General features: G+C 33.6%; 1 protein-coding gene across 1 annotated transcript; it reads right to left on the bottom strand.

Annotated features, from left to right (window-relative positions):
* Positions 1-9,379: 9,379 nt before the first annotated feature.
* On the bottom strand, positions 9,380-11,469 carry LOC129284420 (uncharacterized). The gene has a single exon (XM_054919898.1). It carries the CDS (start codon positions 11,382-11,384, stop codon positions 10,383-10,385), a length of 1,002 nt encoding a protein of 333 aa, XP_054775873.1. The 5' UTR covers positions 11,385-11,469; the 3' UTR covers positions 9,380-10,382.
* Between the last annotated feature and the right edge of the window lie 5,884 nt (positions 11,470-17,353).

The raw sequence follows: 17,353 nt of genomic DNA, 5'->3' as shown, positions 1-17,353 counted from the left end.
TAATTAGAGCAAATGATGGAGGGGAGAGCAATTGAAGAAAAATTTCTCTGTGTAATATCCTAATTTTCTAATTTGGTAATTAGCTGTTGATAAGGGGTGGATTAGTAATTAGTAAATGACTAGAAGTTTGAATGGTTGTTTGATAATTTGACTCCTTGAGATGTCGAATGGACAGAAACGATTGGAAGAATCACGTCTTGAAATGAAGCATGTAGGCATAGTGAGGATTCCCCTCATTGTGCCATACGTCGTGGCACAAGTTGCTTGCATTGTGGCTCATGACAAAAAATACAACTTAATAAGTCATGAATTGGCATGAGAGTTTAGAAGGTAAGGGAAGAGAAACACAAAAGAGAGAGGAAAGGAAGGCTTTAGCTATTAGGGCAAGGGATTCAGAGTATTATAAGGCACTTTTGACTAGTAACTTATCAGGCATGCTTTGTATGACTCTTACCTCCAATTCTATTATAATTTCTCTTGGTATGAGTTATAGAGAAATTGAATCGGGAAAATTTAAGGGGCTAGTTTCTTATCCTATAGTAATAAAAGGTTCTCGAGTTAAATTAGAGCTTTGTGATTGATTTAGATTTAAATGATAAAACTTTAAACCTCTAAGCTTAATTTAGCCTTAAATCAAAGGTAAAATGGGGTGGAAATGGTGTAAGGGTAAAATGGGACTGTTTAAAGTGATGTAAAGTAGCAATTGAATGGTGATGAACTTAGATTGGCTAAATGGAAAGAAATGAATGCTTAGTTATAGCTTAACTAATAATAAAGTGTTTTTGGTCAATTGGATCAATTAATTAATAGCGCCAATCATGTGTAGATTGACATATTCCTCATGTAGAGTAAGAAGAGAACATGGTAGAGACAAGTAAGCGATTGAGAAAGTACCACGGGTAACCTTTCTTGTGATAGAAGAGTTAAGGTAACCAAATAATTTCCTCTGTTTGACTATCTAGTTTATGAAATTATTTTAAATTAAGTATGTTTTATGGCATTGCGTGAATGTTACATGAAAAAGGGCTTTTGATCAAATATATGAGTAAAAACATGTGATTTCATACTACATGTGTGTAAATATATATATATATATATTATGTATTGTGGATAAATGTATAAATGTGAATGTGAATTATGAAAAGCATGATCATAGAGGTGGGAGTTCACCCATCTGGAGTGCAGTGAAAGATTATATAGCAGTATTCTCCTTAGTGCCCAACGGGGTGTGGTGTTGGAGAATTGTATCTCCTTAGTTCTTTTCAAGGTGCGGTATTGGAGATTATCTCTTAGTGCTTATTGATGTGTGGTTTTGGAGATTTGGACTCTTTAATATTAATACGATACAGAGTTAGAGTCAATGACACCTCATTATGTGTATTGGGGGAAACCATAGTTTGAAAGTGAGCTCAAGGCTAATGAGAGTCTATATTAGTTTAAGGCGAGCCTATAGTTTCAAGTTGGAGTGATTTGGAGGTTCGGTTGGTGGTGATTATGCTATATGCTAGAAAAGTGGTGAACAAAGTTGTAAAAGAGGTAAAATGATACGTTAATGTGATTTAAAGTGAAATATATGTTATATGTTATGTTTACATATATATTACTTGCTTATGATTGCATGTCATAGTCAATAGTAGAGTTATTTTATTATTGAAATTATTATCTCACCTCGTGATTACATTTTTACAAGACAAAGTAGTGATCAAGGCAAGGAAAAACAGTCAGCATCGGCATAATGGTGTCGTGGCTGTGATATCTTTGAGTTTTGTGTAATGAACATTACTCTTATGTATATTATTTATATAAGTTATCATAGGAATTGCTGCATGTTTAAGTTGTAATTTTAAGGAAATTGTAGTGATTTTTGTGAATCTTAGCCCATACATGAAAATGTATGGTGAAATAATTAACTGGGGATAAGATATAGTTGTGAACATGTTGTGATTATATAAAGGAGTGACTTTCTAGTGAACTTGCGGTGATTATGGCTTATGCCACATTAATACACTTTGTAGTGAAAAGTTTGTGTATATGAAAATGGGCTGTTGAACAGCCAAATTGTGATAAATGTGTATAAATGATATGTATTTTAGTCAATCAGGTGTATTAGGTCCTTTTGGACTTAGTTCAAGGCCTAGAATGGTTTAATGAGACAATGTGATTGATTTGAGCACTTGAGTATGCTAAATTTTTTATAAAAAGTAACTTTTTGCACTCAGTTGTTCAAATTTTAATTGGACTAATGAATCATGACTAAAGTTATCTCATTAGTTAGCTTATTGGACGTTGTATGTGGAAATAGTACATACCAAAAGTCATCATTTGTGCTATCAAATGATAGCTGCAGAAATTGGCATGTGTGTCGCGGCGCATTGCACATCACGTCACAGTGCATGGTACAGAGAAGGTTAGGGCATGTGGGTTTGTGTCATATGTTACGACGCATGCCCCATAATCTAACCTCATTTCCTTATTTTAAAGGCATGCAATGATTGATATGAATGCATATGACTTGTTTTCACTATGTATGGCTCTCATATGTTAAGAGTTTGTTAATTTTCAGAATTTAATCTTGGGCTCAAGCTTTTTAAACAAAATATTTGAATGTATAGTTTGGTATGTGTGAGTGGTGATTGTGTTAATCCTTTCTTATATATGGTGGATATAGGGAAGGGTTATACTTCACTTGTGGTTATAGTACATTTGAAGAGATGTTTAAGAATAACCTAGAGGTTGTCGGAGTACTAAGCAGGGCAGCAACAAAGGCTTTGGTATCATATCCTCTACAATCCTCGGTAAGGGCCTACTTCACAACTAGGAGTAGGACTTGGGTAATTGACAATAATACTTGTGAGAGCCTGAATGCTTGGATTAAGGAGTTTAGATACCTACTTGTAATTAGGATGTTTGAGGATATTAGGATAAAAATGATCACCAAGTGGGTAGATAGTGGTAAGATTCTAGAAAGACAGACTTTCAATTACAGTCCAAAGTGTAAAAAGCTGTTTGAAACTAACAGAGGATTGGCATGTAAGTGTCAAGTGTTTTTAAATGGGGATGAAGGGTATGAGGTAACTGAGGGGCAAGATAGGCATATTGTGTTCTTAACACGAAAGACATGCACTTGCAGGGCATGGGATTTAATTGGGATCTTATGCCAACAAGCCATATGTGTAATGTATCATGCTAAAATAGCGCCCCAATCCCATATATCCCACTACTACCATAAATTAACTTATATGCATAGCTATGAAGTTAAATTCCAACCTGTAAGAGGTCAGAAATTCTATAAGCTTAAACAATTCAAACCTATAGAGCCACTACTAATGAAGCCTTTCCAGGGAGGCCAAAGAAGAAGAGTTATAGGACTGATGAATATACAAGGAGGAGGAGAAGAGGTAATTCATAGCATGTTATCAAGGGTGATGCAAGCTCTGATGTGCCTACACTTCGAGTGGAGAAAATCAGTAAGAAGTGTGCTAAAATGACTTATAATTATTGTCACAACCTAGGTCATAACAAGTCACATTGCAAATAGGTCAGTAATGACACTTGTCTTTTACATGAAATGTAAAATATTCTCATTCCACTAAACATAATTAACCTATATAACTCCTAGTAATCAGAGACTTAACTCAAAAAGATAATCACCAAGTTTTAGTGCAAATTCAAAGGATCCCAAGGTTTTAAATAAAAATGAGTTTAAATCAATCAAAAACTTTTATATCAGAGTAAAAATAAGTTATGGAAGCATGAAATACCTCAAAGGAGTGAAAGAAGTCAAAAACAAGCAAAAAACAACTCTTTCCTTTTTTATTTCGCATATGATAAATTGCAGAAAATGGCCATGCGCTGCGGTAGCATAGAGAGGTCCTCCCTCGTTCAGGAACATCTGTGCATCGCAGCGGATGATCTTAGTGTGTGGCACAATAACATTAACTCTTTCTTTTCTTCTCCTTTTGATGCCTGGGTGGCCCGCCTTGATACCGGACCTACAACTAGGGCTGAAATATCATCAAATATGATTATTAGACACACATTACTTTAACTTATTTAATTACCCTAATTAGGTTTAATTAATTAGGGGATTAAAACTCGAGATGTTACAAAATGCCTTCTTTTCTGTATAGTTTATTTACACTTCACCATTTATGTGTATAATGTGCAAAGACCTTATACTAGTGAGGACCTAAAACCAAAAAAGGCTAAGGGATTTATTAGCCAGGACTACCACCCACTTATATACTCTCCTAGCAAGAGCAAACTAAGAGCAGTCGTAGTTCTCAACAACTTGTTAATGACAAACCTCCCCCACCATTCACTCCTGCAACTGACACTCATGTACTAGTTATGACACTTTGCAACAGGGAAATTTATCAACCAAGGATTGAGGTTGGCATAGGGATCTAAGTTGATGAAGCTATAAGAAGGACGATTTACAATGTAAGTTTAATTTATAGCTTTGTAGTAGTTATTGACTAACATTTCCTTAGATTTTACACAATAACACACATGACACTTTACATGTGCAGCCTAGAATGCCATCTAAGGTGGTACTTGAAGAGGGCACATCTAAGGAGAATATGCATCAAAATGCTAATCTAGAAACAAGGTTCCCAATCCCAAATGAGAGTCAACTGCGAAGAGAGAAGCAAATAGTGGCTAATGCACCAATTAGAAGGATTGCCTTAAGAGGTTTAAGTAGAAATGTTAGTCAATACTTAAACCTCCCATTCAAACCGTCTGGTTTAAGATGGCAGGGGAATCCTAGTGTCAGTGGCTCCTATCTTGAAGGTCAAAGGCAATGGGTGCTTGGATAGCTGAGATCAAAGGGAAAAGAGACTGTCATTTAGTGTGTTAGGCCTACCTTTGGTATGTTTCGTAAAGAGGCATTCTGTATATGGCAAAATTTTTTGTTGGCACCATTCTGAGTTTTGTATAGACCTATGGCCTTGTTATGCCTTTTGTATGTTGGCCTTGTTTTGTATGCTATCTATCATTTAGCTGTGGCCTTGTTTAGCTGCTTTGGCCTTGTATGGAGTCATCATCTAAGATATTGTAATTTCATAACAATATTAATTAATGTTATTATCTTATTGGCCAACCTTTAAAGGCTTCTTTGTCTCCTTTTTCTATTTTAACATCAATTTATCTTGTTCTATCTTCATCATCTTAGTTAGATATGTATGGGTGTGTACATATGGTACATATAAACATGGCTAGATATGCCATCATCATAAATGCATAAGGACACAATTCTTCTTAGAAAGGAACATAAGCATAAAAGGTCCACATGACCAATCCTTCATATATACCATCTTATTATAAAATTCCAAAAATTCAAAGGTCCCAATTAATTTAATCTTCAATGGTCTCAAACAGAAGCATAAAGGGTCTACATGACATTATAAAAATATACTACATTCTCATAAACAAAGGAGCAACTAAATATATTACAAGGAACACTTAAAACAATATTAAAGCTCCTATTGTCATCTTCAGCTTCTTTATCATCTCATTCAACCCATGTGTAATGTCATCAATATCTTCTTCCTTCTTATACCATTGTTGATTAAAAGATACTGAAAGTTCTTGGAGAAAATTTTTTTGATTATTTTTGCACCTTAATTCTAAACTTTTTTCTTTTCTTTTCTTTTCTTTCTTTTTTTTTTTTTGGTTTTCACAGGGAGGTGCAACCTATCAAGTTTGAATGGCAGCTTCTCCCATGTGAGGTAGTTTGGGGCCATTGAGCCATTAATGCTTTGACACATCTTAATAAATTTGCCTTTAAATATGCTTGTGTAGTCAATAAATGATTGACTTCGTCCAACGATTTTTCTATTTGACTTTTTTTTTTGCATTTTTTTAATGTAAGAAACTTGTAATTGAGTTTATGATTTATGTTCCAAAAGTAATCTTGATTGAAAAGAATGAAGCTGGCAATGCAAAGAATCGATGGCCTCTTTGTATTTAATTTTTTGAGCAGCAAGATTGCGTTAAGATGAAGAGATAAAATCACAGAATCTTTCGAGGCATGAGATCTTTTTAAAGCACAAGTCAGTTCTTCTCAAATAACCCCCCCCTAAAAAAAAGAAAGAAAGAAACAAAGAAAAGAAACACATGCTAAACACATTTCAAAAAATCAAACAAGAAACCTTTCAACACATCTGAAAGAATTACAAAAGAAAAGTAGCACCCATATAAGAAGAAGAGGACGAAGACAATGATGATAATGTCCTATCCCACCAAGTGATGTTGCCTATATGAATTGTGTGGCTCATCATCCTCTATCTCATGTTTTTAAAATGGGATTGGATCTTAAACTAGAAACATTAGCATGTCTTTGATTTTTATAGTTCAATCAATTAGATCGATACTGATAACGTAATAATTAAATAAAATATATATATATATATATATATATAAAAAGAAATATGATATGTCTAGTCGTTAATAAAATAATACAACATGGCTACAAATCAATAGTAATATAAATTATAATTTTATGACTTGTTAAATATAGATAGATCTTGATTAAATTCGATATAAGTAAACTTGAAAGTATATGTATTTACATTTATAGCTGTCAATATCTTTTAAAAAAATAGTCCCAAATTATATTATATACATATGAGGAGTCCAAAAGTGAAGCGGTCTTTTACTAGCATCTAGCTCAACTTTGGTTTCTAATTCAATGATGGTTCAACTCTAACCCAACCCAATTTAACCATAACAGTTTTTTAGTTTAAATGGAGTTATTACACACTACAAAAAACTGGACAGAACTTCCAGAGGAAGCATGCCACGGGAATTTGCCAAAAGTGATAAATGGGAGAGGTTTGCCATTTATATAGGCATGGTTGTTGGTAGCGGTTTTTTAAGAACCGCTGCTACAACCATGACAAAAGGAAATGTATACAATTCTTGGAGCCAATTTGTATAGTTGCTTGTTAATGTGTGTATATATATATATTCTTCATGCTTCTTTTACATCATTAAGAAGAAAAATTTGGCCATAATGTAGAACAGTTAGCTTTGTTAAAGTTGAGAATGGATGAAGACAGAAAAAGAAGCTGCCACAACTAACACACACAAGTCACGATGGAAAAAAGTTGAAATTTTCTCATCACATTTCATTCATCTCATTGTGTTGCTTTATAGTACAGATTTTATGAATGAAGGTTAACTTGCACACAAGCAACATCTTTTTCATCGTCTTGCTTGATTTGATGAGGGAATATTCCCATGAAGATTACGTAAAACACAATTAATTCTTCAATATAATTTCCCAAAAGGAGTCAATACGGAATTCTTCCTTGCTATTCAAGTGGCTATACATTAGGCAAGCTAATTTTGGCAAAATGACCACCAACCCATTGACAATTTAGATTATACCAAAAAAAAAAAAGTTTCTCATGGCATCATCCACTCTACTTCACTAACCACTAAATCCATGTTAATCAAAACATGTGGTTGAATCCTACCAGATAAAAAAGTTAAGGCTGCATTTGAATGCATGATGATTAATATTTGAATTTGGATTTAAATTAAATTCTTTATTTGAATATATAACAATTAAATATTCATGTTTTATTATAATGTTTTTCTAATTTTATATTCTATCTAGACTCTAGTTATTTGAAATTTTATATATTTCAACTCTCATTTTCTTCAAAATTTTACTATTGATACCTCTGTTATTCTTGTCACTCCTTGATCTTGTCTCTCATTGATTGAAAAATAGAGATAAGCTCATTACTTTCAATTTTTGTTTTTGTTTTGAATTTTAACTTATCTCTCTTTTATTATTAAAATTTTTTACACTCTCTAAATAAAGAATTCTAAATGCATGGATTTTGAATATCATATTAGGAAAAACTAATACTCTTGTTAACTACATTAAGCATTAATTTTTTATACTGGGAGCTTCCCGCTATTCCTCCAATATGATTAAGAATAATGTGCTTCCAAGTTTCAGTTAATTAGTTTTTGCATTCTTTCAACACTAGCAAGCTTCTCGCTTGTAATTTAAAGAAAAATCCATTATTGAATCAAAATATCCAAATTTTCTTTGGAATCTGTACAAATATATCATGTTTGAGTAAAGCTACATTAGATCTTAATATCAATATAGTGGTCGGTCAAATTAATGTATACATGTTATGTCCTGGTAAAGAATTGGTGTATTAAGATCTGTCCGTGTCACGTTGTAAAATTGTACAAGTAAAACAATCATAACCCCCAATAAAAAATACTCCTTTAATTAGCTTCAAATTATAACATATTTTTTCTGGTCAAATTTGTTTTAAAATGCAGGATATTTAGTACTTCTCAAAATTATTTTTCCAAATTTATTCTTGTATTAATTAATGTGGAAGTGTCATTTTTTTATGGAAATAAGGAAATAACTACTTTTATTGATATATGAAATATGATTGGAACTATCTTATAATTTGGAGCAAAAAGAGTATAGCACACTTATAATTACTTTGCAAAGATTAAGAAAAGTAGTAAAAAGTAGTTTATATTATTAAAATAGTAAAAAAAACTATCACTACTTGCTAAGATTACCCTCCAATTAAAATTAATATATTTTAATTATCTTTAATTTATTTCTTACATAATCTCTATCTACCGTACAATTAATAAGAGAAAGAAGAATTTAATACACAACTTTTTGCAAAATTTAGGTTCATTCAAAGCAAGTTCACCACGAACCATCCTCTCACCAACATTGTCGAGAAGATCATGAATCTTGCTATATGAGATTAGATTACCACCTTCGAACATATATTTATAAAAGCTAATAAACATGTAGATTGGGTAGCTCGTTGACCTTCAAATGATAATTTTTGTATTAAAATTTTTTAACATCCATCACCTGAGTTCAAAAATAGTATGCATGATTTGAAAATTTTTTCTTGCATAATTTTCCATGGCTTTGTATTAAAAAAAAAACTTTTTAGAAAGTGCCATATATTTTCAATCAACACTAGGCAATAAAAATTGTCTTGTAGTTGCAAGCAACGAAAATGTCTTATAGTTTGTCGAATGAAGTATATATTTAAATTTTTTTTGGATGAATTCAAAATTCTTATATCTTGCTATGTTAATTCACACATGTTGATTAACATTTTCAACCCTTTTCTTTTGGGTTGAGGAAGCTCCAACTATATGGAGGTTAGTACAATTAATGTCTATTTTCCCACATGTAAATTCATATTTGTAAACCAAAATCTTTTGAAGAAAGAGATAAAGGCCAATATAATTAAGAATAATGAGCTTCCAAAGTTTCCGTTAGTTTTTGCTAGCTTATTAATTACTTACAATTAAAAGAAAAAAGAATTTAATAACTTTTCCTGGTTTTGATGCTTGTGCCAAGGAGTGTAGAGCACATTTGGTGCTTTGCACAATTTACTAATTTACAAAAAGTCATCCATTCTAACAAGTTTCACATAAGCACTAGAAACAAAAAATCACATGTAGGCACCAACACTTCTTTTTTGCCAGAGTGTGAATATTATTGTGATAAGGATGTAAGGATCCTGTCAATTACAATAATTGAAGCCTGAAAATTGAAAACGGATGCTTCTATTCCAGCAAGAACCTGAGTTTTGGAAATCCTCTGCTCCTTTCAAATTTAATTCTAGGCCCTTAATATACTCACTTCAACCAGGTAAAATGGGAGACAAAATAAAAGGGGCAGAAAATAAAACATTGCCATATGATATACATTAATTCACACAAGTCTCACATCTTGTTTTTTTTTTCCAGCTTCAATAAATTGTACAGAAAAAACCTCATTCTTTGTGTGATTTTCTTTCCTTTTGTATATATAAACCATATTCAACTATAATAATAATAGTAACTATAAAGTAAGAGGCCTCATGACAAAACCACTAACCCCCAATAGGAGGTATGGCCATTTAGGATCGTTTAAATGCAAGGTCTTGTGTTCCAACTCATGTGGATATTGAAAATGCTTTTGAGAGAGTTACTTTCAGTTGAGCTTTACAACATTTGAATCTGATTGAGTCAGATAGTTGCATATATATACAAGACCAGTAATCTCATTCTCATAATCTTTCATGAATTAATGACACAATATGAGGAACTTATTGATGATCATCAAATGGCAAGCTGACATAAGTGAATTCTCCGGCAATCTCATAAAAAAGGATCAATAACCACCATAAAGTGTTGATCCTCATAATAGAAATGACTATATAACTGTTTAAGTATGAGGTCTTGCATTTGAAATCATATATATGTGAAAAATGTTTTTGAGAGAACTGCTTGTGCCATACAATGCTTGAATCTTACTCAATGGGATAATCATGGTAGGAGAAAAAAAAAAAAAACCACTAACCTCATTCTCATTGTCACTCATGGATTATTGACACAACATGAGGAACTTTCCCATGATCATCGAATGGCAAGCTGACATAAGTGAATTCCTCAGCAATGTCATGAGCAAGCTCACCATGAATAGTCTTACAGTACGCATATAACACAGCATTGGACGCAGTTTTGTGAAGCAGGAGCAGCATGATGAGAGTGGAAGCTACCACAATTTGAACGATCAAACCCCAATTCTTCTCTTCATTATTATTTGAACCTGTTGATGAAACAGAACTGGTCCAGACCAAAATCCCAGTAAACATCACAAGAAACAACAACGAAGAAAGACCTATTTCTTTCATTGCCTTGATCAAATCCACACTCCGTCTCAACGCCGTCAGGCTCCAATTGAATTCCACGACCACAATCACAGACACTAAGGTCCAATTAACTTGCAAATTCACCAACACAAACAAGAAAGCTAGCAGGAAAACAGCAGAGAAACCGATGAAATAAGGTGAAGAGTACTCAATTTGAACACCGACAAGCTCAATTCCACGGAAAACCAAAATCGAGAAACCCCCAAACACAAGTGAGATTAAGCAGACGATAACTTGTGAAACGATGACGGTTCCCAGTAAGGGTAAGAACGAAGTGAATATTGACTTGATAGAGAATCGGAACTTGACGGGTTGGCCGGAGAAGCGGTGGAAGATGCTATAGGTGATGGTGGCGACAGCGCAGAGGGAGAAGACGAAGACGAAGAATGAGTAAATCAGAGAGAAGAAAAGCACATTGGAGTTGATATTGTGAAATTGGAAGATGTGCCGTAGGAGAATGTCGGAGGTGGTGGTGACGAGATAACGGAGGAGACGGTTGCGGCGGAGGGTGAGGAAGACGATGAGAGTGAAAGAGAGTGGGAGGAGGATGAAGACAGAGAGGACGAGGAAGTGACGACGAGGGTGGGCATTGATGATGCGTTGCTTGGCTTCGATGAGGACACCCGAGGGGCCAACGGGTGGTCCTTGAGGCGGCGCCGACATGGCCGACGGTGGCTTTCTCTTCTGGCGATGAGAGATGGAGAGAATTGGTAAATAGCAGAGTGACGGCAGAAGGAAGAAATAGTGTGGTGCGATACAGAGGTGGTCTCAAAACAGTGTGATGGAGACATGGAGTTAGTTATTTAACTATCTTTCACTTGTGCGCCCACGCGCGCGCGCATGTGACCAGTCTAAATTTTGATTTTCATTTATTAAAAAAAAATTTACATATCTCCAAAAGTACACCCAGGCCAACCGTAACCCACCCAATACATGATGAAATAAACCAAATACAACCACCTCATAGACATTAAAAAAAGTAAAAGGATGATTGACTGTTAATTTGATTTTTGAAGTTTAATTTTTCAATCAAATCCTTAAAATTTCATCACCATATATATTTAGTTGTTATGACTAGAAGACATATAATTATAGATATACATGGTGTAATTTTTAATTTAAGGATGATAAGCTATTCATGAATTGTAGAAAGAATTGCTCGTGTGATGAAATCAAATATTACATATGAAACTGTAGGACATGATTCATATAAAGATTAAATTTCAAGATCAAAATCGACATATAATTGATACTAACTTAACTTAAGAAACTAATCACTACAACATTTTTTTTCTTTTAACAACATTTCACTTTGTAACAATTCTAAAAGTTTTACTTAACATGTAAATAAGCAATATTTTCTAAGCATTGTAATTGATTACCATTTTAAGTAACGCATATTTAACAACACTTGAATAATATTGCCTAATATAAAATAGACAACACTTTTAAATCGTTGAATTGTATTTTTGAAATAAGTAACATTAGAGTTGTTGCTTATAAAATGACTTCTTTTTTTCAAAACAAAAAATTGGTCCCTTTCTAATAGGCAACAATTACATAACTATTGTTTTTAAATATTTTTTTGCAACATTTAATAACCGTTGTGTGTTTTGTTTTTATATATAAAATCTACTATTTACTTTTACACTTTTTAATATTTTTTGTTATACTTTTATTAATTAAATAATTAATTGATTGATTTTTTAAATTATTAATTAGTCAAAATAAAAAACCACTTTAAAAATAATCTATATTTGGAAAATAATTTGCACCAAGTGGCATGCTAGGCTTTGGAAAAGTGGTAAGAGTCAGATATGGATAGAAATTTTAAATTTTTCCTATTTTATATATACACAACAATTCTTGTTATTTATTCTTAAAATATAAGCAACAATTTTTGAAATGTGTGGCTATAGAGTGCAAAAACTGTTGCTTTTTACAATAGGTCACATTGAAATAGGTATACATTCAAAAATATTGCCTTTAGTTTTTGGCAACAATTTTCATACCTTCAACTATAATTTTCAATTGTTGTTATAAGACAAAAAATGTTGTAGTGCTTTATTTAAAAAAAAAACCACATCTAGCACACCTTAAACAAACCACACATGAGCAAGACAAGATGATGATGGTGATAAACAATATATACAAACAACATTGGAGTTTCCGATTGTGATTATTAATATTAGAGGCCAGAGGGCTTGGTGGATCAATATCTCTCCTAGATTGGACCATATCAAGCGCAACATGAATTATAACCCAATATGCATTTAGATTTCCTATTCATATTGTTAGAGCAAAAATTGAGCATTCTTTTTATAAAATATGAATGATATTTAATTAATTTTATTTTAGATATTTACACAAGAGATGAGGAAGAACATGTGAAGCATCTTCATACTGTCCTATAGCTTTTAAAAGACAACAAGCTGGATGCCAAGCTTAGCAAATGTGAGTTTTGGCTAAGAAAAGTGAAATTTCTGGGTCATGTGGTATTGGCAGAAGGGATTGCCATAGATCCACACAAGGTGGATACTGTTTTGAAATGAGAACCACCTACCTTAGTGATAGAGATAAGAAGTTTTCAAAGATTGGCTGAATATTATCATCATTTCATTCAGGGATTTTCTCAAATTGTGTCTCCATTGACTAAGTTGACTCGAAAGGATTAGCTATATGTGTAGACTGACAAGTGTGAGTCGGCATTTCAAGAATTGAAAAGGAAACTGACATCTGCCTTAGTTCTAGTTATTCTTAATCCTTGATTACCATATATGGTTTATACAAATGCATTGGTGAAGGGCTTAAGGTATGTCTTAATACAAGACGAGCAGGTTATTACTTATGCCTTGAGACAATTGAGACCACATGAGGAGAATTATCCGACTCATGATCTGGAGCTATTAGTGTTAGTTTTTGCCTTGAAGATATGGTGACATTATCTATATGGCTTACTGTTTGAGGTATTCAGTGATCACAAGAGTTTGAAATACTTAGTGGATCAAAAGGAACTGAATATGAGGCAACATAGATGGATAGAATTCCTCAAAGACTATAATTTTAAGATCAAGTACTATCCGGGTAAGGCTAATGTCATAGCAGATGCACTAAGTTAGAAGGCAGCACATGTCATTCATATGATGATATAAGAACATCAACTTTTTGAGATTTTCTTAGATACTCAAAGGAAAGCGCCTTAGATGATATTGTGCAATGTGTATTCTACAGTGGTGATCAATGAATTCTAGAAGGAATTGTGAGTTGCTCGATTTGAAGATGAGTATTTATTAGGAATCTATGACGATGTTGAGGAGAAAAGAACCACAGAGTTCGAATTCAATGATGATGGATATATGACTTATCAGGATCAGATTTATGTATCGAGTGATAAGGGGATAAAGAAGACAATCCTAGAAGAAACACACCGTAGTAAGTACACTATTCACCTTGGCGTCACCAAGATGTATCAGGATATAAAACCAATGTGGTGGTGGCTAGGAATGAAGAAAGATGTGATAGAGTTTATTGTTAGGTGTCTCACGTGTCAAAAGGTTAAGATTGAGCACCAAAGACCTGATGGTGTGTTATAACCATTAGAAATTTCAGAGTGAAAATGAGACAGCATATCAATAGAATTTATCACTAGATTGCTTAGAACTCAAGCGGGCTATAATGAAATATGGGTGATTGTGGATTAGTTGATGAAGTCAGCATATTTCTTATCGGTGAAGATGACTTATTTGCTGGAAAAGTATGCCGAGGTTTATGTGAATGAGATCATGAGGCTTTATGGAGTATTGAAGGACATTGTCTTTGATCGTGATTCAAGGTTCACATCAAACTTTTAGAGAACGTTGTAGAGAGCAATGGGTACTAGATGGAGGTTTAGTATGGATTATCATCCACAGACAAATGGCTAGATTGAGGACCATTCAGACATTGGAGGATATGTTGTGAGCTTGTGCACTAGAGTTGAGGGGTAATTGGGATACTCATCTACCTTTGGCAAAGTTTGCCTATAACAACAGTTATCACTTTAGCATTGAAATGGCTCCATATAAAGCTTTATATGGAAGAAAGTGTTGATCGCCTCTGTGTTGGATGGAACTAAGCGAGAGAAGTTTGTTAGGTCTGGATTTGGAAGATTAAACCACCTAGAAGATCTAACTGATTAAGTAGAAGTTGTTGATAGCCTGGAGTCGACAGAAGAGCTACACGGATTGACATATGAGGTCGTTGAAATTCTTAGTAGGTAACCTTGTGTTCTTGAGGGTCATGTCAAGGACTGGCATCAAAAGATCAATAAAAGCTAAGAAATTAAGTCCTATGTTTATTGGTCCTTTTAAGATTTTAGAGAAGTTAGGACCTACGACATATCGAATTGCCTTGCCACCGAGTTTATTAGGTGTTCATGATGTTTTCTATGTGAGTCAGTTGAAGAAGTATCACTCAAATCCTTCTCATATCATTAAGCTAGAAGATGTAGACTTGTGAGAAAATCTGACATATAAAGCTGAACCTGAGCGGATTGTGGATGTAAAAGACTGATAGTTGAGAAATAAGACTATTCGATTGGTTAAGGTCTTTTGGAAAGACATGGCGCCTTGTGATGCGACTTGAGAGACTAAAGACAAGATGAGGTAATTGTATCCTCACCTTTTCTCGCAGGTATGTGACTAGGTGAGATTTGCATTTTAAGGGAAAAATTCCTAAAAGGAGGAAAGAATTGTAACATTTTGGACTTTAATTTTAGGAATTTCTATTATTTATAAGGGTATTTTAGTCAAATTAAGTGGATTTTTGGTTAATAATATTTTCAGGAAATTAATGTAGCTAATGGATCCTTGGATAGTCTTAAAAGAGGGCTAGATCAAAGTATGAGCGAGCCATGACATGGAGAGAGATTTAAAATGAGTGTGGAGTTCTCTGTGCCATGCACTATGGTTGACAAGCCATGCATTGCGGCACATGTTCAAATTTTTGCGTTTATTAGATCATAAAATTAAACGGAAAATGAGAAGTGGGATAGAGAGAATGCGGAGAGATGACAGGAGACGACTGATGGGCACTAGGGCTCGACCATTAAACCATATTGGAAGCATTTGGAGCAAGATTTAGCTCTGGGTAAGCTTCCTTCACTTCTCCTTCTCCCTCTATGCAAGTTTTTCTAATGATTTAGGTATTTTGGGGCTATGATTTCTTATTTTCTTAGGTAATGGCTGAACTCATTATCTTAGTTAAGGTCTTGGGGAGTTAAATCAAGCCTCTAACTCTAAGTTTATGGGTTTTATAGTGATTTAAAATTTTTGGTTAAGGTTTGGACGAATCCTAGGTAGAAATTCGACGATTAAGAGCAATGTGGGTAATGTAATGGTGTTGTTTATGTGTTAGGATGTTAAATAACGTTAATGTAGTGTGTTGGAAGAATTGTTAGGGCTAAATTAAAGTTTTGAGCATAATAGATACCCCTAGTTGTGCTATTAAGTGGGGTGATTAGTGAGAAGATTTGACAATTAAGGGTTTAATTATACATATTAACCTTTGATCAAGTATTATGGTGCTAGTGGATGCATGTGGAGTCATTAGTTGACCATAATAATTCTTTCAATGACAAAAGGATTGAGATAACTGGATTGTCTAATCCTCCTTTTTATGTGTTTGGATGGTAGTTTGTTCGATTTAGAAGCTATGTTTTGGTTTAATACTAGCCTATTAATAATATAAAATTATGATTGTGAAATTATGTGAAGTGGAATGAAAACCTCTTTTAATGCTTTTATATTTGAAAAGCTAAATGCTATTTTTATGTATAATTACTTGTGAAATTCAATGGTTTAAGTGGAAATAAGAAATTGTGATAAATGATATGTTATAGATATGCGTTGGATGTATTAAGCATGTTTGGCATGATCATTGTGAGAGGGTGGGAGTTCACACTAGTGTGTTGTTGGGACATTGTTTGAAAATCCATATGGTACACTGGTACTGTGGAGGCCTCAGTGTTTAGTATTATATTATTTGAAAGTCCCAGTATTACAAGTGGTAGATTGGGCAATGACACCCTTAGGAATTATGGACAGGTGGAATTTGTGGTCCATAATGGGTGAGGGCACTCTTGATCGAGGTTGTCTCTTACTAATGGTGAGCTTGGGCCAGTCCAGTTATATGAATTTAGTCTTATCGAATTGTCAGCCCACAAATTCAGTTAGAAGACATAAGGAGGGTATAAACTGGTATATTAATCATGCATATCATTTTATAACCATATGTTTAGATTTATGACACATGTTATATGTTTTGCTATGCCACTTTACATACTCACAATTGTTCTCACACACAAGTAGTTAATTAGACTATTTAATTACTGAGTCCTTGACTTATCCTGTAGTCCAATCATTAAATTTTACTTTGTAACGAATATTATATGCGTATGCCAACTTAGGACATATTTATATAATTTTGTGATGCACTTGCATGAATTCTGTTGTGAATTATGGGTATCTCAACCTAAGTTTGGTATATTTGTGTTGAAATGGCTGTGAGAGGTCAAGATACTAGCGCAAATGTTAGTTTTATATTAATTTATGTGTTAGATTGGTTATTAGAGTGTTTATGAGAACTTGTTACCC

This window comes from Prosopis cineraria, unplaced genomic scaffold (assembly GCF_029017545.1).
Source record: "Prosopis cineraria cultivar Desert tree isolate PC_DT_omini unplaced genomic scaffold, ASM2901754v1 PC10, whole genome shotgun sequence".
NCBI classification, from domain to species: domain Eukaryota; kingdom Viridiplantae; phylum Streptophyta; class Magnoliopsida; order Fabales; family Fabaceae; genus Prosopis; species Prosopis cineraria.
The sequence above is the reverse complement of the archived record's forward strand: the minus strand, read 5'-3'. Positions and strand labels throughout refer to the sequence as shown.

Bases quoted from the DNA above. Each gene is read 5' to 3' on its own strand.
- LOC129284420 (XM_054919898.1), bottom strand. From the start codon at position 11,384: ATGTCGGCGCCGCCTCAAGGACCACCCGTTGGCCCCTCGGGTGTCCTC.